The sequence below is a fragment of the Acomys minous genome (genome assembly GCF_964271855.1).
Source record: "Acomys minous genome assembly, chromosome: 15".
Classification (NCBI taxonomy): Eukaryota; Metazoa; Chordata; class Mammalia; order Rodentia; family Muridae; genus Acomys; species Acomys minous.
In genome coordinates this window covers 61364437-61386990 of record NC_140497.1, presented here as the reverse complement: position 1 = coordinate 61386990, position 22554 = coordinate 61364437, and the positions used below count along the sequence as shown (strand labels likewise).

Genomic DNA, 22554 nt, shown 5'->3' with positions numbered 1-22554 from the left:
GTGACCCTGGATGCTCACAACTGCCAATTAGGCTCCATCCGCTTATCAAAGGGAGCATGGCTCTGCCAGGCATTTAGAAGACTATGCTGGGACAACCTCTCATCACACCCCTTGCTTCTCTAACTGGTGGCTTCTTCTGGCCTGCAGGCAGGATGACCCTGGCTAACAGAACATACAGCCCTGTACTGTCTCCTGCCTAACTGGGACAAGTACCCGCACACTGCAAATTTCCCCATTTGTCCAAAAACAACTAAACTCAGTAAAACATTTCTAATTGCTCAAAGGGTTTGGGGCCTAAGAGATTTGCAGATGAAAACACATGTAAAACAGCAGTATTATATCTCAACCTTACAAACTGTAATCTCTGTTCAGAGTCAGTTTTTTTGTTTGTTTGTTTGTTTTGTTTTTGGAAACAGGGTTTCTCCGTGTAGCCTTGGCTGTCCTGGAATCCCTTTGTTGACCAGGCTGGCCTCGAACTCAAGAGATCGCCTGCCTCTACCTCCCAGGTGCTGGGATTAGAGGCGTGCACTGCCGCGCCTGGCTCAGAGTCAGTTCTTATTGTCAGTAGCCAAAACCAGTTTGCACCATCATTAAAGAACTCTTCCTTTATTAATCTCTACATGCTTGGGGTGATTCTCAATGAAAAGTATAATATTACTCTAACACTAATACTTCAGTGATATACTCTTAACCCCAGAACCACCAGGACCCTGCTACCCACCCAGTATTATCCTGACAGCTAACTCAAGACATTTTAAACACTGTTGGACACATAGCTCAGCAGCGGAGCCCTTGACTATGCTGCACAAGATTCTCTGAGCTGAAAAACAAAGGAAATCAAGGTTTGATATACTTACACTTAGTTACAGAAAAAAAAGGTGATCTTGGCTTCTTTGATACACAAACAATAAACAGAGGTCTGATACATTTTAGAACTTTATTTCAATGTAACTATATGCATAAGAAATACACTCATATTGGTTAATAGAATGCAATTATGTTTAACTTACCCTACACAATCTTGACCAGAAACTTGGTACATGGTTTACAATTAAAAAAACAAAAAAAACCTGCAATCTGGTTTATTTCTACCTATTACAAATGTATAAAAGATCCTCCGTCAAATGCTGCTGAAGGCAGCAGAACCTTGAGAAATATACCTTTGGTTTGCCTCAGAAAAGTAACACATATTGCACTGTAAAGGTTTATAAAAATTGGCGCAAAACATTGTTGTAATGTTACAATACCAGTTTTAAGAGTACAGTGACTAACGGGAGCCTATGGCATACATGTAGAACTGTAGAAGCTGTCTCACCAGCAGTGTAAGGAGACTTAAATCCACATTCAGATCACTTTGTTCTAAGACTGTCAGCTCACTTCATCTGCTGAGATCAACCAGGAAACCCTAGAATACACCTTGATTTTTGCAAAGAAACTGAAGTTTCGCTGGTGTTTTGTCTCACAGGTGCCAGTACTCTAACAGGCAAGGTGTTTGTTCCTTCTATTGTCAACATTCAGGGTGAACTGCATGCAGTCAGCTTGGGTTTTACTTTGCATTAGCATTTACGTGCAACGAAGCCCAAGCTGATGGCTTCATGACTTTAAAAGTAAATCTAAAAAACCAAAATGGCCCTTCTTGGAAGACTAAATACATCCAGGCACAGTTGTAAAAAGAAAACAAAAAGTCTTTTCAAAACAATGTAGTCTTTTATGAATTACGCCTCAATTAAATTTTTTTTTAAAAAGTAGCCCCAAAATAAGCAGCTCTGAAAAAGAAAATATAACTTAAGATAATCTTGAAAAGATAAGGTGAATACAGGTTCAAAAATAATTGAAATACACTTTCCTAAGGCTACCTAGGATTAGGCTGTAAAGAATCCTACCATTTCAAGTTTACCAACTAGTTACTAAACACCAATTTACAAGTAAGATTTTTTTTTGTTTGTTTTGTTCCTCTATTGAGAGAAAAACCTACTACCTGCAGACTAGACTATGAGGGTGGTAATGGGGAAGGGGGAAGAGTTTAGCAAATAAGACCCAAACAATCCCATGCAAATCAATATATTTTTCAAATGGAAGACCTCTCAATTATACCACAAGTTTCAATCACTAAGACACTTTCCATTGAAACGATTTAAGTACAAATACATGGCACCATGGGCCAGGCCTAATATAGGCCTGACAACCAAGTCTTTCTTTTCTGGAAGAAAGGTCTCAAAAGTCCCACTCGATTTCAGGCAACAATGTTTTTAAAGATCAATTTAATAAGGCCTTAATTACCTTTATTTTTTTTGTGTGTGGGGGAGCTTTTATTTCTAATCTTAGAAACTAGATTAAAAATTAGTTCAATTCCCAGAAGGCATTGTTTCATTCGCTATACCAAAGACCTCTTCCTCAAAGGCAGCTAGTTCCAGCCTCCACCTGTGCGGCCCTTGTGGTGCTTCCTTCTCAACGCCTTGAAAAGGTAACGTAGGTAACATGTGCTCATGAACATTAAAACTAGTCATTAGAAAGACTTAACTAGCTTTATAATTTAAGTTTTAAAACATAAATACTTGCAGCTTGATCTGCGCTGACAATGATTGTCGGAGCCTAGAATTCAACATTTACAGATTCTCATGCACACACGCAAAACACATACTATTATCACACAACTTATTATGTCTTGAGAAGATCTTCTGCTTTTTAAATCTTTGGCCTCCCAGTCAATTCCAAGTTCAACCAACTTTAACTAGAACTTCACTCAGAATTTCACCAAGCTTTTTCACCCATACATTAATGCTTGTCATATCTTTCATGGACTGTCAAAATCTGAAGCCTGCTCAGAGATCGCCAGATTAAAGAAAATAAGTGAAATACACAGAGGTTATTTCAAAACAGTACATGACCATCAAAATGTCACAATTCCCAATTGGGATCGTGCCTAGTTTGCTACTATCAGTTTAATAAAAAAAAAAGGCATGCTGGGCTCTTTCACACACAGGCAAAGGCCAACAACAGAGAGCCTGACCTAGAGCACTTGCAGCCTCTCATGCAGTGTCCCCAGAGAACACCGCCAGGATGGAATTCACCGGAGGCCGCTCCTGCTCAGAGGCTGTCTCACAGGGACAGCGAGGACACCCACTAATTTGTGGCAATTCCTGAGAAAGTAAGATTCTTAATATCTGAACCATACTTAATTAACATCAGCTCTTTTCAGGTACTCTCTGGAAGCCGCAGCTATTTGCTAGAACTCAGTTCAGCACTTGCACTCTGTATTATCCATGTGAGCACAATGGCTTTATCATAAGTGATTTAAAAAAATAAGGTAAAAAGAGCAAAATAACTCTGGTGGCTGATATTTCAGATTAAATTTTGTTCAATATGTTACTGAAAAAACCATGAAGAGCTGTGTAATTATACATATGCTCACCATTCAAAATAACTTATAAGAAACTAATTCCGGCATAGATAAAAGAGGTGAAAATTAAAATTAAAAACAAAAAACAATGGATTGAACCTGCACGTTCCATTGCTCATAAACTTGCACATACTATTGTTCTGCAAAAAAAAAAAAAAAAAGACAATTGCAGCAAAGAAAAACAACTCCTTTGCAAACACGCCCAAAAGCATCCCTCAAAAAAGGAAAAGCAAAACCAAAAAACATGCATATATATGTATAAAGTGTTACTGTTTAACACAATGCTATAGGGGTGGAGGGATTAACTGCATAGGTTAAAAACAAAAACAAAAAACCAAGAACCATGTGCAACATCTTAGGCCAGTAAAGCACCGAAATAACAAATACCAAAAATCATTTTTTATACGATTAACATATAAACACAAAATATTGATCATAAGTCAGAAAGCAATTACCTGGAGAGATACAATGTCCACTGTTGAGGATTTTTCTTCAATTTAAATGTCTTCTCTCATCTCTAAAGAAACTGTAAAGTGCTAACTTTATATAAAGCAGGCAAATTCTTCAAGTAATTTGCTAAGCCAATTTTTATCAAACTAAACAATGAAATAAAAATAGCAACTAAAGTGAAAAGGACAGGAAAAACTGACAGGGTGTAGGTAAACATTGCGAGAGCCTGTTCTTCCTACCATCCTCTCCTTCTCTTTCACCTGGCCGCCCAAGCTAACAGATTTAGGTACGTATGTTTTCTTACATTAACTCCCTAGGATTTGCTAAGATTTTTGCAACTATCACTAGACAGACATACAGTCCTAAGAAAAAGAATAATGTCACTTCAAACTCAGCACTGGACACTAATTAAAGCAAGCCTACGTTGGTCTGCTGTCATAAACTAAACGTAGAGGCGTGCACTTCTCCCAGTTGAACTACTCCTGCCCCTCAGCTGCTTTCTCAAGGAAGTACACATTAACCAAATGGCGGTTGAGGTGTTTGCTATAATCTTTTTCCTTTCTAAAAGAGCGATCACAGAAAATACAAACAAACTCTCCCTCAGACACTTTAACTGCCAACCCTTCCTTTGCATTTTTGGAGCTGGCTTCTTGTGGCGCTGCCCGAGCCCCATGCAGTCCAGAATCGTCGCTGCCCTCTGACATATTATCACTCAGGTCACTGCCGTCGTGGCTGTGGATGCCTTCGTCTTCATCAATTTCCTGAGACTCGTTTTCAGCCAAAGTGATAGGAGGTGAGGCCATCACCGCTGCAGAAGATGCTTCAGGTTCGACTGACGGGGTGAGAGGTGACACTGGCTCCGCTGTCGAGTCTTTCACGGGGACACCGTCTGCTGTGTTCTGCTCAGTGGCCACGCCCATTTCACACAGCGCAGTGGGGCCTGCCTGGCACTTAGCATGTAATGTCTCACCATCTGGCTCTTGTTCAGAGGAAGAAACACTGGTAGTGGATTCCTTGGAAGCAGCAAGCTCAACCAGACTCTCCCCCTTACCGCGCCCCTCTGTTCCTGCTTCCTTGAGGGGGGCTATTTTATTCCCTTCCCCATCAGAGACTATGTTTTGGCCCTCAGGTGTCTCTCCTCTTCCAGAGTTTCCCTTTGGCAGTGGTGACGGCGAGGCCTGCAGCTCCTGTGCGCTCTTGCTTTCCTTCAGAAGCTGGCTATCTCTAACAGGCACTAAGCCAACTCCAATAAGGGCCTGCTCCTGCCGCAACATCTCACTCCGCATCTTCTCCTTTGTAGACTCTTTCCGGGGAGATGACCTTTTGGCAACAGGCTTGGCATGTGGAGGTGGCTCTATGACAGGAGGAGGCTCCTTCTGACCAGACCCCAGGTGAGTAGGAGCTGTCTGGGCAACCTCCATCTGAACACACTCCATAGAAGGCAGCTCTTTCTGACAAGGCTCCACGGGAGAAGGTGGCTCCACCTGAGGCAGCTCCACCTGGGCAGGCTCCTTGAGAGGAGGGTCCAACTGAGGCAGCTGCATGGGGGGCGGTGGTGCCATCTGGGGAGCCTCGGTGGGAGGGGGAGACTCCAAGGGAGATGGCAGCTCCACCTGGGCAGGCTCTGAGGGAGGCGGCGGCGGCTGCACCTGACGAGGCCCTGTCTGGGAAACCTCCGTGTGAGCAGGCCCTGTCTGGGAAACATCCATGGGAGAAGGAAGCTCAGTCTGAGCAACATCCATGGGAGAAGGGAGCTCTGTCTGAGCAACATCCATGGGAGAAGGGAGCTCTGTCTGAGTGGATCCTGTCAGAGCGACCTGAGTTAGTATGGGAGCTGCAGACACCTGAGCCAGCTCGGTGTGAGGAGGCTCTGTCTGCCCTGCCTCCTTCTGCGCAGGTCTGCTGCCTTTCTTACCGGACTTATGTTTTAGAGTTTTCTTCTTTGCCCCTTTCTTACGGGATGCATTTTGCTTTTTATTGTCTTCCTTACTCTCCTCCACTCTGCTGTCCCCCTTTGGCCCTTCCGTAGTATTTTTGGGCTTGCTTTCTATCTTTCTTTTCTTTTTTGTCACTGGTTCCTCATTCACAGGAACATCCAAGGAGCGGGCCTCAGCATCCATCCTTCTTTTGTTCTTCCTGGCTTTACTAGATTTCTCTGAAGTATTTCCTGTATGTGCATCCACATGTTTCGTCTCTGCTGCTTTAGTCTCGGTCGCTGACTTCCGAGTTCTGGTAGTCACCTGGACCACCGAGACACCGCTACAGGGCTTCTTCTCTTTTGAAACATCTTTTCGCTCTACTTTTATGGTTTTCTCATTTTTCTTTCCAGACACATCGCCCTTTGTTTTTGTTTGCTCTGGCTCTGTCTTCTCATTGGTGATGGTGTTACTATGCAAGTCAGCCTCCCTCTTTTTGGTTTTCTTTAATTTCACTTTGGAGACATCCATTGTTTTGCTGGGACAGGTAGGATGCTTAGATTTGAAATGATATTGTAGATTACACTTCTTGGAAGCTGCATAGTCACATACGGGGCAGTTGAACTGCCTTGGATTAACATGTAGCTCTACGTGTTTCTTGAAGTTGCTTCTGTCTGCTGTTTTGTAGTCACAGTGGGGGCAATTAAGAGGTTTAGGTCCATTGTGAACCTGTCTTGCGTGTCGGGTCACTTCGTGCTGATTAGAGGCCACATAACTGCACTGATCACATTTAAATGGCTTCTCACCTACAGATAAAGAAGAGATGTTACCACAGATAAAAGACAAACCCAAACATTAAAATACCCTTAGGAGTTATAAATAAAACATAAGCACAAAGACCATTTATTGGAAGGATCTGATCATGCACCTTGTATTTTCCATATTTCTTTGTATAACTATTCTGGGGCGGAGGCTTGATTCTCAAAATGAACTGGAGGAACAATCAACTCAGTCAGCCATTATCTTCAAACCCCTTGACTAAGTCAGCTCTCTGGCACTGCTGAAGACCAGGCTCCCCGGGACAGGAGCTGCTGGCACAGCTCAAAGTCTCTGGAGGCTAACTCTGGGGCAAATCCACTCCAAGAGAAGTCTTTTTACTTTTTTACTCCTCATCCTCTAGAACCTTTAAACAAAAGTACAATGTAACACAAGTAAAACACATATATTGTAAGGTAAGCCTGAGAGTGCACTCTGTAACTTTATGCTAGACTCCCAGGCTGCAGGTCTGTGGTTTAAGGCTCTGCTTTAGCCTGAGGGGGCAAATCTAACCTTTACCCCTCACTCAGCAAGTTTTTCTAAGAGCAGTGACTGCTTTAAAGCACAAATATGGCTGAAGTGAACTTGAAAGCTTATAGTGACTGTTTTTCTGTCTCAACTTCTCTATTAAAGGGGGGAGGGCAAGGAAACTAGGTAACTGGCCCTGGCATACAAATAGATACGGTGCGCAACAAGCAAACAGTCAGAACCAGACACAAAGAAAACCAAAGCCCACCCACCCCAGAATTAAAGGCATTAAACAAAACAAAACAAAACTACCTGAATACATACCCAACTAGATCACTCTCTAGTAAATATTACCAATTGGTATCCATACCCCACCGGTCCAATGGAATGCATAATAGAGAAACGGAAATTGACATTTATGAAAATTAATCTTTCAAACATCCTCATTCATTATTATCCAAGTTTTCCATAAGCAAAATTAGACATCAAGCTTAACCATGAAAATATACCATTAGAAATGTCTGTTGAGCAAGGTGGTGGTGTCACATGCATTTAATCCCAGCACTCGGGAGGCAGAGGCAGGCAGATCGCTGTGAGTTCGAGGCCAGCCTGGTCTACAAAGTGAGTCCAGGATGGCCAAGGCTACACAGAGAAACCCTGTCTCCAAAAAAAAAAAAAAGCAAGCAGAGTCGTCTGCCTCCCAAGTGCTGGGATTAAAAGCTCCCTTCAAGGGCTGGAGAGATGGCTCAGGGGTGAAGAGCACTATGTGCTCTTCTAGAGGTCCTGAGTTCAATTCCCAGCAACCACATGGTGGCTCACAACCATCTATAATGTGATCTGATGCCCTCTTCTGGCCTGTAGGTGTACATGCAGATAGAGCACTGTATACATAGACTAAGTAAATAAATCTTTTTAAAAAAAAGCCTCCCTTTGGTGTTTTATCAAAGAACTAAGTAAAGCCCTCTGTAGAACATTAATCCCTCCCAAGATGCACTAACTGACCTTGGAGACTCTGGAAGCACCCAAAAAGTAGTAACATTTCTTGTTTAGGTAGCTTGGGAGGACACTCGAAGTACATCAACATAGTAAGCACACAAGATCAGGAAGACCTGGCAAGGCTGGCCACAGTAGCCTCCAGCCCTCAGGAGGGTCTGGACAGCCTAATCAACATGAGCACGGTGCTGAGTCAGCCAAAGGAAGCCTAACAAGAATACTAAGTGTCTGGAAGTGACCTCGCTGGCTAAGCCAATGCTTAGCAGATGCTAGCACTTTATAATACAACCAGGGCTCGCTCTTACTATGCACCTGAAGCAACAATATATACAAGAGAAATTTTACATACGTAAAGCCATATGACTAAGGAAAACTAAGGTGAAATCTAGGCTGGAGGCTCTACTGGAGCTCAGAGTTCAGATCCTAGCGCCCACATTAAGGAGCTCACAAACACACACTCCAGCACCATCTGATCCAGCACCCACCTCTAGCTTGTGTGCAACCACACACACACACAACCACAAATATACTCTAATAAAAGTGATAAATGAAACTAGGAGGTCAAGTCAGAGAGAAAACATGCCTTACAGGGTATGTGTTCTGAATCTGTCCAGAAGTCTTCGCTGAGAATCAAGTCAGTCACAGCCAAGAATGGCACTGTCTATTCAAGACCTTTCAGTCTAACATTCATTTATTTGTTTTTGGTCCCTCAGATTTTGAGGCTAACCTCACTATGCTGCCTAGTTCATTCACTAGCATGGCTTAGGCTGGCCTAAGTCTTCAACCTTCCTCCTGACTAGACCTCTCAACATGCAGGATTACAAACATTACCAGCACACTAGAACATTTGCTTTTTACTTTGTGTGTGTTCATGCTAGGGTGTAAGGGGACAGCAGAGTGAAGATGCCAGAGCCCACCTGAAGAGAGTTGGCTCTCCTCCCCCCACATGGGTTTGGGGGACTGAACTTGATGGCAAGCAGCCTTGCTTGTTAAGCAATGGAAAGGGCATCAACAAATTCTTTAAAAACAAGTACTTTTTGTGTATGTGGCCTCTGTACATATGTACCCTAACAGGCCATAAGACATCAAGTTCCCTGAAAATGTTAACCTGATCTGGGTACTGGAAACTGAACCCAAGTCCTCTACAGGAGCAGTAATAAATAAAGACAGGGTTTCTCTGTGTTGCCTTGGCTGTCCTGGACTGGCTTTGTAGACCAGGCTGGCTTCAAATTTACAGTGATCCACCTGCCTCGGCCTCCCACATGCTGGGATTAAAGGTGTACCACCACCACCACACCGTCTTACTTTTTTATTTTTTATTTTTTTTGGGGGGGGGTTCGAAACAGAGTTTCTGTGTAGCCTTGGCTGTCCTGGACTCACTTTATAGACCAGGCTGGCCTTGAACTCAGTGATCCCCTTGCCTCTGCCTCCCAAGTGCTGGATTAAAGGCGTGTGCCACCAGAACTGGCTATTTTTTATTTTTTGAAACAAAGTTTCTCTGTGTGGCCTTGGCTGGCTTTGAACTGAGATCCTCTTGCCTCTGCCTTCCTAGTGCTGGGATTAACAGCATGCACCCGGCTTCAAAGCCTACTTTTTAACCTGGCCACTTAAATGTCTTCAGAACAGAGACCAGCTGGGAGCCATGAGTATTTCAGCCACCATATAGTCCTGTATGCACTTTGTTGTAAATCAAGCCATCATTGTCTTTGAATGTATTCTGAAAGTCAGTCCTCTTAGTGCCGTTGAGCTGTGTCCGTAGTTCATGCCTCTAATCCCAGCATTTGGGAGGGGAAGGCAAGGAATTTAAGACATCTTAGCTGTGTACTGAGAAGAGCGAATCACAAGTTTAAGAGATCTTCAGCTAAAACCAACCTGGGCTGCAAGAGACCACTTCAAAACAAACAAACAAACACGCTACGGCGAATGGGGGAAGCTTAGGCTACATGGTTAATCTTTTATCTTATGTGTATAGGTCTTTTGCCTGCATATTTGTCAGTGCATCATATGCATGCAGTGCCTGCAGAAGCCAGAAGAGGGCATCAGATCCCCTGGAACCAGAGTTAAAGACAAGTTGAAAACCATCATATGGTGCAGGAAATCAAACCCTGGTATTCTTAACTAATGAGACATCATCACCCAGCCCGATATTCATTTTAGTCACACAATCAAAAAGAATGGGAATAACTCACCTGTGCTCTGTGTGGAACTCTTCTGAGTTCCGACACATATTAGGGACCTCTTCTTGGGCTGGGGAGATGACTCAGCAGCTAAGAGCAATGGCTGCTTGTGTAGAGGGCCCAAGTTTAATTTCCAGCACCCACATGGTGGCTCTTAACCATCTGTAAGTCCAGTTCCAGGAAAATCTGACGCCCTCTTCTGGCCCCCACAGGTACTTACTACACCCACATAGTACACTGCCAGACAAAATACTCATAAATTAAACTTCAGAAAATAATTAATATAAAAATAAAAATTAAGCAGGGAGGTGGCGGCACACGCCTTTAAACCCAGCACTTAGGAGGCAGAGGCAGGCGGTTAGGATTAAGGCCAACTTGATCTACACAGCCAAATCCAGGATAGCCTGGGCTACATAGAGAAACGTCTTAAAAAACAGAAGGGGAAATTTTTTTCAGAAAAATAAACAAAAAAGCAAACAAACAAATTCACATCTGTTTATTTCTGGAGTCTGGTCTGAGGGCCCATATTTGCCCTCCCTGCTGCCATTTTGGTTTCCCTTTTTTAAGGCAGGGACCTGCCTGACAACATGGTGGCACATGCTCTTCATCCTAGCACTTCTGAGGCAGAGACAGGCAGAACTCTGAATTCAAGAACAGCAGTGGCTACATAATAAGATAACATTTAAGAAAATACAAAAACAAAACCCTGAAAAACAGTAAGTTACAAATAAACAACTCAATTTCGGTTCTAAAAGAAATCCTTTAAAGGTAGTTTATAACAGTGAAATAAATAAAAACGACAGTTTGCTGAAACGGTGAGCGTCCCCATTTCTTACCAACCTGAGTGAGTGCGCATGTGCCGGGTTAGATGAGTCTTCTGAGAACTCGAGTAGGGACAGAGCTCACATTTATAAGGGCGCTCTCCTGGAAAAGGAATGACAGCGTTTGAAGATGTCACGATAAACCAAAATGAATTCTAGGCAAAGGAACTACCCCTCCCGCAGACTTTTCGGTATTTCGTTTTGGAGTTGGTCTGGCTGGGTTTCGGTTATTTTTGTTTTGAAACAAACAGGTTCTCCTTAGTACTCCAGGCTAGCCAAAACACTCAGCCCTCCTATCCCTGCCTGAATACAGGGTTATACAACCAACCGTGCCAATATATCTCATGCTGTTTTCCTTTTTTCTCCCCCAAGAGACAGAGTTTCTCTGTAGACAAGGCTGGCCTGGAACTCACTGAGATCTGCCTAAAAGGCATAGCCACCATGCCCGGCCTAACACCTTGTCTTAAAATATGTATACATGTATATAACAAGAAAATCCACATAGTGACTTAACATAAAACAGTCTGTAAACGTTCAATTAAATGGCAGTACAGAGTGAGAACGGCTGAAGCTGCTTCGGTGACAAACACATGGAGAGTCTCAGGACAGTCCCCAAGTGGAGGCCAAGACAAGCCTCAAACTTGTGATCTGCCTGCCTCAGCTTCCCAACACCCATAATTACAGGCCTTTGCCACCAGCCCACCTATGTCAAGAACGCTCGGGGCTGCTGAAGGCACTGGCCGGCTTTGCCACCAAACATGTCAATGGAGTTCCAGCCCCAAGACTCAAAGATGGGAGGAAGGAATGACACCCAAAGTGCAGAAACAACCTGGATATTCAAAACTAGTGAATAGACAAAATGCTATATTCCCAAATTCAGAAATAAAACCGTCTAGAGACTGTTGAATTAAGGTATTGGCTGGGACCCTTTCTAACACCTGCCCTAGCTCCCAAACAATTGACCCATGAGACTTATTCAACAGGGGCTAAGCCCTGTAACAGCAGCCACTCAGCTGTCTCCCGGCCCGTGCCCTCACCTGCCTCCCCCTGGCCTTCTGCAGTATCTCTCTCTCCTTGTGGTGGAGTCCCCATGGCTACCTCCTTCTCTCCTCTACCTGAGAAGCCCAGACTAGGAATAGAAGTCTAATCTTCCTATCTCCTCCGCCCAGTTCAGCTTTTAATTAACCAATCAGAGATAACTGGGGAGCTTTGTTATGCGTCACAGATCAGGAGATTCTTCAACAATCATGACAATGGCCATGTTCAGGACCTCCCCGCACACAAATCAGCATCTGAATACACAATGCACAAGACCAACCCCTAATATCTTTCTTCCCCCTTTCAGTCCACCTCCCCCACCAAAAAGAAGGGGGGGGGGGAGAAAAGCTAAAAGGTTCAAAGTCATATAATGCATTATCTACTTCAGTGCCCCATGTAAAATGGAGGCAACCATGGGTGCTTATTACACTCTCAGTACCCAGGAGCTCAAATAGGAAACTCTGGAATTCAAGTTCGGTCTGAGGTGTACAGCAAGGTCCTATTTTTTAAAACAAAGAGCCAGCATGGTGGCTCACGCCTTTAATCCCAGTACTGGGGAGGGACAGGAAGGTGGACCTCTGTGAGTTCAAGGCCAGCCTGGTCTACAGAGGGAGTCTAGGACAAGCCAGAGCTGTTATACAGAGAAACAAAAACTGGACCTCACTGTGTAGCTCTGGCTATCCTGAAACTCCTTATAGACCAGGCCTGGCTCTGCCTCCCAAGTGCCAGAATTTAAAATGTGTGGCCCACTACGCCCTCCAAAAATAAAATGTAAAATGAAAAGTAAAATAATCCTTGTCCCTTTTTCGCCCACTAGAACTATTTTTCAATCAACAAAATGAAATTTACTATTGAAAATACTTTAGCTCTTTAGTGATTTTTCTCCCCTTCTGGGTTCTGAGATAGGGCTTCGCTGTGTAGCCTAGGCTGACCTTGAACTAAAGCTGCCCTAGCCTCAGCTTCTGGGTTCTGAGATAGGGCTTCGCTGTGCAGCCTAGGCTGACCTTGAACTAACGATGTCCTGGCTTCTTGAGTGTTGGGATTACAGAAAAGAGAAACCACATGTAGCTTTGCAAACCTGTTAAACTCTTCAGCAGCCCAACAGTTCTGAAGGTGTAAATACATATTTGGCTAATAAATAAAATTACTAAGTCAGAGAAGTAGTATAGGACTCACAGCATTCTACATATTATTTATCATGGCCCATGTTAGTATAAACCAACCAGATTTAGTCCCAATGAACCATGGCTATTACAGTTATTATTGGCTAACTTGGAACTAGGCAGATAGGTAGGTAGAGGACAGAGACATAGATGGCCTCAAACTTTCAGCCCTCTGCCTCCAAGCCTGTCTGTCTAGCAGCCTCCACGCCAAAGATTTTAAAGACTTTAGTTCAACATTTTTGTTTTGTTTTTCTTTTTTTGGTTTTTTGAGGCATGGTTTCTGTATAGCCCTGGCTGTTCTAACTCAATCTGTAGACCTGGATGACCTCCAACTCAAAACCATCCACCTGCCTCTGCCTCCCTGAGTGTTGGGATTACAGGAATGTGCTACCACACCTGGGTTTTTAGGTCTTACTAGGCCTGATTGGCCTGAAAGACAATATGTTAAGACCACACTGGTTCCAGCTAGGGGTGGGGGTGGGGAGGTAGGTGGATCTCTGAGGTCCAGGACAGCCAGGGCTATACATACAGAAATCTTATGTTATATTGTTTTTTTAATTTATGTTGTATTGTTTTTTTTAAAATAGGCCAGCCAGGCATGGTGGAGCATGCCTTTAATCCCAGCACTGGAGAGGCAGAGGCAGAGGCAGGCGGATCACTGTTAGTTCCAGGCCAGCCAAGGCTGCACAGAGAAGCTCCGTCTGGAAAAACCAAACAACAAAACAAAACAAACAAAAATGGCCATGCTGGCTACAGCCCCAGCTATCTGCCTGGTTCTGCTGAGAGTAAAGCCATGCTGGCTCACTGTGGGCCTGGCTTATTTTCTGTTAGTTATTACTTTGTTGTTTCACCAGAGACTTGGTTTCTCTGAGTGTGGCTATGCCAGCTCTGACCAGACCAAGCTGCAGGACTGCCCTCCAGCTGGAGGTGCAGGCAGCTGTGAGCCGTGGGTAGGTGCTGAGAACTAAACTCAGGTCCTCTGGCACAAGCAGCACACGTAAGCATCTCTCCAGCACCAGACTTAGCTATTTTAAATTAGACTCTAAAGTTTAAGAAGAGATGTTAAGCAAGCATGAAGTATATGTTATCTGCATAAGATAGCAAAGATGAAGTTGAGTTTAACAATTGGTTGATGCAGGGCTGGAGAGATGGCTCAGTGGTTAAGAGTACTTAGCTGCTCTTCCAAAGGACCTGAGTTCAATTCCCAGAACCCACATGGCAGCTCACAACTGTCTGTAACTCCAGTTCCTGGAGATCTGACACTCTCACACCGACACATGCAGGCAAAACACCAATGAACATAAAAAATTTTTTTAAAGAATAAATTATGGGGCTAGAGAGATGGCTTGGAGGTTAAGAACATTGCCTGTTCTTCCAAAGGACCTGAGTTCAATTCCCAGCAACCACATGGTGGCTCACAACCATCAATACTGAGATCTGGTGCCCTCTTCTGGAGGGCAGCAGCACATGCAGGTGAAACACTATATACTTAATAAATCTTTAAAAAAGAGAAAAAAAGAGACTAAATTACAAAACAGTTGGCTGATACACACTGCTCATGGTGGGGTAAGATCCAAGCATCTCTCCTTTCATAAACAGTGGTCTTCAAAACAGCTGGCTACAATAAAATGTTTCTGAAGAACTAAATTAATTCAAATTCTAAGCCAGGTGTTGGGGCACAAGCCTTTGACCCCAGTGCTGGAAGGTGGAGGCACAGGCCAGCCTGATTTGCATCGCTCCAGGACAGCAAGCACTACATAATAATAAAAATAAAATAAAATCTGAGGTGTTTCTGACAGTACTTCTGTAGCCCTGGTTTTCAATGCACAAAGCACACTGCTCCTGTGTGTCTGCAGCAGGCAACAACCCTAACTCAAACATCCTGGGCTCACATTGCAGACCACTGACTGTTGTTAGGAACTGCAGTGTTTTCATTATACATAAAAAGTTTCTATAGTCTTATGGAAGCAGATTGGTCCAACTACAGAACACAAAGCCTTTTAGCATGTAGGTAACAAATACAAATCTTCACAGCGGACAGGATAAGGAGGTTTGCTCAGCCTGGCGTGGTGGTGCATGCCTTCAATCCCAGCACTCGGGAGGCAGAAAGAAAGAAAATCAAAACAAAAATCATTAAATGGATTTTCATCTTGAGACCACAGCAATTTCCTACAATTTCTGTTTTTTGGTTTTTGGTTTTTCAAGACAAGGCAAGGCTTCTCTGTGTAGCCTTGGCTGTCTTGGACTCGCTTTGTTCATCAGGCTGGCCTACTCCACAGCGATGAGCCGGCTCTGTCTCCCAAGCTCTGGGATTAAAGGCATGCACCACCGTGCCCAGCTCTCCTACAATTCTGAAACAGCCTTAAGCACACTCCTACAATTCTGCACTACCTATACACACGTAAAGTAACATTCTTAGCGTTGAGTGAGTCTTTTAAAAATTAACTGATAAATGCTGAAGATGCTCGGTGACCTATAGCATCAAACATTCAGCCAAGATGTCATTCTTCAAGTAAAACTAAGCACATCCACCTCTTCAGTTATGTGTATTTTCTTGCCTTGGTCATCGAAGGCTGAGGCAGGACCGTGAAATCAAGGCTGGCCAGGGTTTTGCGGCTCACACCTGTCATCCTAGACCTGTTAACCTGAAGCAAGTCCTCAAGCCAAGGCCCAGCTACTACTAAACCAAACAAGTATGGGCTCAGTGCCACAGGCTGTAACGCATGCACCCAGGATCCAAAGACAAAAGGAGTTTAGGGACAGAATGATCCGGGGAGGATCAGGCCAGCCAAGCTATACACACAACCCCGTGGGCTACTCAGGCTGGGTCCTAGTCGCCACATAACGAGGCCTATAACTAAGGGATGCAGGAAAACCAGGAAGGACTAGGCTAAGCGGCTTGGAGCCGGGTTTAAGGCTGCCAAAGGCTGCCTCTAACAGCAGAGAACGCCCTTTACTTCCCAAGTACTGTCCTTCCTGGAATGAGCTAGGCACTTCTTCTGGCTTTTTCTTTGTCTTGGTTTGGGTTTTTTGTTTTTTTCTTTTTTTGTTTTTTTACTTATTGGTGGGTAAGGGGACTGGTGTCCAAACCCACATGTTTTCTAAGCACTATACCTGAGCTGTGTCACAAACTCAGAATTTGAAAGTTCGTAGAATTCTTATGTAGACAGACCAGGCTGGCCTTGAATTCAGATATCCTCTTGCCTCTGTCTCCCAAGTGTTGGCATTAAAAAAAAGTAGGCCACCACATCCAGCTATAATTTCTTATCTGGAATAGTAAGAATGTCTTATAAAAGTAGCCTGAGAGTGGCAGCACCTCTATAAACAGACTAAAAACTGTTACAAAGAATAAATGGTACAATGGATTCACAATAACCAAAGAGGTTGGTTTTGGGGAAAAAAATTGATATCATTTGTACCTAACTCCTGTATTCCCCAGCAGACTAGATGCTAAAAAAAGGACTATCAGGCATCTAGAGCTAGCCTGGGCTGCAGAGAGCTGAGTCAATTGTTAAAATAAAATAAAAATAAAACAGGCTCAGCCACTGATACCTTCTCATTTATTCTTATTCATTGATGAATTCATCTAAAATGAGGGCTCTAAACACACACACCCCGCATGATCAAGGAATGGAGCCTTCTCACAATCCTTACTCCCTCTAAGGAGTGGCAGGAAACAAACACAGAGGCAACTATCTATCTCTCCTCAAAGTTTGAAAGCAGGTTTCCCTTCAAGTTAAAACTCCACTGAATTAGCCAGATACTTGGCCGGACAACCTGACAGGTCTCCTCTGTAACAGTGAGGACACTCAACAGGAAAATGGGCCAGCGTACATGGGCAGAGGGGCTCTGTGACGGCCGCGTACATTTAGAGCAAGTCACCAACCCTGGGACTAAATCTTTGGTAATTGTCTGTGACATCTGTATTCTTATTTTGAGCCTTTTTAATCCCTCCCTCGTTCCTGAGGTTACTGTTGGGTCTTTCTTTGTTCTTGGCCAGAACAAAATTTTTCGTGTATTTTTTATTTTTATGTGCACATGCCATGTGTGCAGGTGCAGGCCAGAGGAAGGGGTGGAATTCCCTGGAGCTAGAGTCACAGGTTTTGGAGCCATCAAACATGGACGGTGAAAGCAAATCCAGGGCCAGCAAGTTCTCCTAAGCACACGGAGCCATCTTCCAGCAAATGTTTCATTCTGCCAGAACGCTGGCCAGGCGTTCACAGCCACAGCTGGGCTGCAGGGCAAGGCCATGTCTCAAACAAGCTCTGTTCTTAGACTTCTTTCTTTTCTTTTAAAGAATTTTTTTAAATTATTTTATTTCATGTTCCTCGGTGTTTTGTCTGCATGTTATGTCTGTGTAAGAGTGTTGGGTCCCCTGGAACTAAAGTTATAGACGGTTGGGAGCTGCCATGTGGGCACTGGGATCTGAACCTGGGTCCTGTGGAAGAGCAGCCAGTGCTCTTAAACCCTGAGCCATCTCTCTAGCCCCATAAAGGCTTTCTTTTTGGTGCTGAGGACGGACTGTGATGCAGGCTTTAGTGCTGAGCTGCACTCCTGGTCTCTCAGAGTCCCTGACTTATACTTGTGGGCCATTCCCCACAACCTGTACGCACTGGACACGCTCAACAAACGTTTCTTGTCTGAGAAGTAGTTCTCACAGGTATGCTTGCTTTCTTGCTTGCTCTCTTAGGAAAAATGGCTTCAATGGGCAGTGTTTCTACTCTGGGCTGGTGACAGCAGCTCTTGTAGAAGACCCAGGGCTGGGTTTCCTGCCTCCACAGGGACTCACAACCCTCCGACATACGCCTGGTTCTGGGAAATCCACTGCCCTCTTCTGGCCCGAAAAGGCACTGCACACATATGTTGCAGTTATATAGATACAGGCAAACTAGTCATACTCATAAAGTGAAAAAAGTGTGGTGGCGCACACCTTTAATCCCAGCACTCGGGAGGCAGAGGCAGGTGGATCACTGTGAGTTCGAGGCCGGCCTGGTCTACAAAGTGAGTCCAGGACAGCTAAGGCTACACAGAGAAACCCTGTCTTGAAAAACTAAATAAATAAAGCGAGAAAAGTGAAAGAAGATGCAAGCCTGGTATGCATAAAGCCCTGTGTTCCATACACCTCCTTGTAAACCAACCACGGTGGCGTTTGTCCGTAATCCTACTGCTTACAAGACAGAAGGAGAAAGACCCAAAAGTAAACATCCTCAGCTACAGCGCAGTAAATTCAAGGTCTGTCTGGACTACGAGAGATGCTGTTTCCAAAAGAGAAGGGCTGGGGCCCGGTATGGTGGTGCAAGCCTTTAATCCTATCAATGCGGAAGGGGGTGGAGGCAGGTGGATCTGAATTTGAGGGCAGCCATGGAATTCAGGACAGCCAGAGGCTACAGTCTCTCTCTCATTTCAAAAAGACAAAAACCAAAAGTAGAAGAAAAAATGGGGATATAAAGTTTGAATGCTTTGTTTAGTGTTTAGTCAGTAGGCTTTCTCTATAAACCCTCAATCCCCTTAGAAAACTGTAGTTATCTTAGATGTGTTCCGTTTACATTATCTCTAAGTTTTTTTTTTTTTTTTTTTTTGAGACAAGGTTTCTCTGTGTAGCCTTGACTGTCCTGGACTCACTTTGTAGACCAGGCTGGCCTTGAACTCACAGCGATCCGCTTGCCTCTGCCTCCCGAGTGCTGGGATTAAAGGCGTGCACCACCACGCCCAGCCCTATCTCTAAGTTTAAAAAAAAGAAAGTCACATTTTTTGGGGAAATAGAATTTAGGCTCTCTTACCTGTATGAGTTCGAACATGTTGGACATAATTATTTTTCCTGTCCGAAAAATAGTTGCATTTGCTACACGTGTAGACTTTCCTCGGAAAATGGTTTCTCAAGTGTTTCCTCCAGTGATACTCGCTTACTGTGGTGTACGTGCAAATGATGCACTTGTAGACCCGCTCGTTGTCCCCAGCTCTGCTGTGGTGCTTTAGGTGAGCGGTGTAGTGATCATAGCGGTTGGTGTTGTAGCCACAGCGATCACAGCGGATGGGGCCCTTGGAGAAATCGCCCTCTTCTGCAGCGGAGGAGGCGGGATCCCTGGTTTTGGCCTGTTTCTCCGCACTTTCTTCCACAAAAAACTTCTTAGCACTGTGAACCCTGATGTGATGCACAAACTGCTCTTCGGATTCTGCTTCGTACTGGCATGGCTTACAGCGAAAGGGCTTGGCCTTCGAACTCTTGCACTTGTCCTCGGTCCCAAAGGCTTCTGGAGGAGGGTCCTTATTAGAGCCGAACACTTCCGGGGTGGCTGCGGCCTCGAACACGGGCGGCGGCGGCGGCGGCGGCTCTCCGGCGCTTAGCTCCAACCCTCTCAGCTCCACGCTCTGCAGCCCACCACCGGAGTGGCCTTTCAGCTCAGGCTCCTCAAGCCCTTCCTCCTCGCTATCTGAAAAGTTGCTGTCCCCAACAGGCATCAATTCTGCCATCTGTCTCTCTTCACCAACCAAGTAGTCGCAGCAGCCACCGCCGTTCACTTCCCCTGTCAAGGCCACATTGGCTAGCATGATAAGCTGGGGTGCCGCCAGCTCAGCTTTGGAGAGCTCATGAAAGTCATACATGTCGTTGCCGAGTGCCATGCCCATGTTGCCACTGGTGAACAGATTTCCTCCGCCAGAAGACTGCCCCATCACTTGGGTGGCCATAACTGTATACTGAATAAAGCATAACGACAACAACAAAAATTAAATACAGTCCTTATTACCTAGAGCAAGCAGTTTCCCAACATAACCTTTAAAACTCAAGTGAATTAACAACAACTTTAAAATACTTTTCTTGCTGGTATGACTACCCGTGCCTGTAATCCTACCAACTAGGGAGGTGTGAGCAAGGCTACTGTTAATTTTCAATTCTCTTTACTGAAGTCACAAAAGCATACAAATGAATAGCTATTTCCCCTACAACCATAAAAAGGGGGAAAAAAAAGGCAACTCTTTCATCCACACTAGCATGCAAGTGTGTCAACCTTTTTCTGGTGGTTACCAATATTAATATTAACTAAAAGTACTTTTAATACCCAAAGCACTGAATAGTAAACTATTGTTTTCTCACTTCTCCCTTTCAACAGTTCAATGGTCTGAACTAGAACCCCAAAAATCCACAGGCGATTCTGTGCACAGAATGAACACAGCAAGAAATCTGGAAGACTGTAATTTAATTTCTTCTTAAGAATTCCCTCAAAAAGAATAAACTGTGAAACAGTAACAGACCGAATTTTTGATGACTCTTAATTTAAAGGGGTGCTTATGGATCCCTTTTCTCACAAATGGGGAAGTTTAAAGTGTGGGTTGTTTTTTTTTTTAACTTCAAAACTCCCTAATAGCCGTGCAACTCAACACGTCAACCAGCAACTTTCGCGCATTGTGCTTGACTTGGCCTACTTGCCTAGAGGAAGCCATTACGGATCACCTTCTTGAAAACAAGTTGAGTTTTTAAATGGTCTCAACCTCCAGCCTCAAAGGTGCAAGCCTCGAACTCAAGTGTACCTCTAGCAGTTTAGTGGAGACACGAAGTGCAAAAAGTACTACAAGACAAAGTTAAACCGAAAATACAAAAAGCAGGCCCCGGTTTCGCTAAGCGTCTAAGCACAACCTCCCTCTCAGTTACATGCCCCAACAAAAAGTTGGGCTCGAATGCCATCACAGGAAACAGCGGGCCATAGCTCTCTGCCTTGGTTTAACAGCCCCACGGGTTTCCACAACGGACCCCAATATCCACCTTCAAGCTGCCCACGCACCTCAGCTGCCACACTCCCAAGGAAATCTCCACGTTTTCTCGGGAAGACTGTGCAAGCACGGCCCGAGTAGCAACGTGTTGCACGGAATTCCTATGTGCTGCTGCCACCAGCGCCGGCCTCGGCGGCGGCATTCCTAACTGAAATAGGCATTCGGCCATTTTCTCAAAACATACCAAACACAAAGCAGCTCTTTGCAAACTTGGGCCCTCTTGCTTCCTCTCCGCCACCAACCCGCGCGGGCGGTGCCGCGGATCTCGCACTCCAGCACTGCCCACCACCCTAGAGGCTCCTCTCCACCGGCCCCGGCCCCGGAGCCCCCCATCCCCCATCCCCCGCCGCCCGAGCTAGCCCCGGACCGGGCGGAAAGTTACCTCGCCACCAGCGTCCGGGCCTGGCCTGTACCGGGGCTCCGCGGCGCCCTCCGGAGGTTGCCGGCCCCGGGTCTCTCCGAGGGGCCCCACGCGGGCCGCCGCCGCCCCCGCGCCCGGAAGTTTGCGAACTTCTCTCCCCCACCGCGCCGAGCCAGCGCGGGCCGTAGAAATCGCTGTCCAGCCCCGCCGGCGGCGCCGCCCGTGCCCCGGGCTGAGTCAAGCGGGGCGGCTGCCTTCCGGCTCGGCTCGGGCTGGGGGAGGGGGCGGCGAGCCTGGGACAACCCCGGGGCCCCGGGGCGGTGGGCCCTGGGCGGAGGGGAAGGCGAGGGGGAAGTTTCAGGACCTCGGCGGCCAGCAGCGGCGCTCCGACCTCCGCAGCACCCCCGGATCGCAGCGCCCTGCGGGAAGGGCCGCCCCGAGTTCTACTTAGGATCGGTGGACCCCGCCGCTCCGCACCAGCCCCCGGCCCAGCCCGTGACTCGCTCCGTAACCCGATCCCGCCCCCGCCCGCCGCGCCGCGCCGCGCGAACCACAGTATCTACAGATCAGCCCTGGACAGCGCCTCACGCCGCTCCGCGCCTGCCCGCCGCCCTCCCCCCCGCCTCCGATCCGCGTCGTCCTACCCGCTTCCCTTGCGCGCCCACGGGCTGCCTCCCCCGCGTCGCTGCCGCTGCCGCTCCAACTCCTTTTCTTTGTTGCTGGACTTTCGGGGGAGGGGAGGGAGGCTGGGGAAAAGTTGGACGCCGAGGCCCGCGAGACCCGGTGTGCGGCCGAGGAGCGGGATCAGACCTTCCGCCCTCGCCCTGCCGTCGCAGCGGTCCCCGCCGGCCGGGTCTGGGGCCCGCGGCCTCGGCGGCGCTCGGTCTGCTGCTGAGCCGCGAGCTCGCGGGAGCCGCACATTCCAGCACAGGACGCTGCGCCGCGCACCCGGCCCGCGCCGCCGCCCGCCCCGCCGGACACGCCCCCTCGCCGTCCGCGCGCGCCCGCGGACACGCCCCCTACCCGCCCGCGCGCGTGGCCGCTAAGGCGCGCCCCGCCCCTCGGCCCCCGGGGCTCGGTGCGGACTCCTGGCCTGGCTAGGGGCGCGCCTCCGGGGATCCTCACTTAATCCACCGGACCCCCACTCCCGCCCTGGGCTCATTAAAGGGGCGGAACCTTCTCCT

General features: G+C 46.3%; 1 protein-coding gene across 2 annotated transcripts; it reads right to left on the bottom strand.

Moving 5' to 3' along the window:
* Positions 1–923: 923 nt before the first annotated feature.
* REST (RE1 silencing transcription factor) lies at positions 924–22334 on the bottom strand. Of its 2 annotated transcripts, none has more exons than XM_084760062.1 (4): positions 22015–22334; positions 19023–19938; positions 11061–11144; positions 924–6572 (listed from the first exon to the last, which is right to left on the bottom strand). In XM_084760062.1, the coding sequence occupies exons 2-4, from the start codon at positions 19927–19929 to the stop codon at positions 4327–4329; spliced, it is 3237 nt and encodes a 1078-aa protein (XP_084616188.1). In that variant the 5' UTR covers positions 19930–19938; positions 22015–22334; the 3' UTR covers positions 924–4326. The 2 variants fall into 2 exon arrangements, with proteins under 2 accessions (XP_084616188.1, XP_084616189.1); XM_084760063.1 differs by lacking the exon at positions 22015–22334 and adding an exon at positions 21392–21561.
* Between the last annotated feature and the right edge of the window lie 220 nt (positions 22335–22554).

Coding starts and splice junctions, on each gene's coding strand:
- REST (XM_084760062.1), bottom strand. CDS start 19,929: ATGGCCACCCAAGTGATGGGGCAGTCTTCTGGCGGAGGAAATCTGTTC. Junction 11,145..19,022: donor ACATGTTCGAACTCATACAG/GTAAGAGAGCCT, acceptor TTCCTTTTCCAG/GAGAGCGCCCTTATAAATGT. Junction 6,573..11,060: donor GCACATGCGCACTCACTCAG/GTTGGTAAGAAA, acceptor CTTTATCTGTAG/GTGAGAAGCCATTTAAATGT.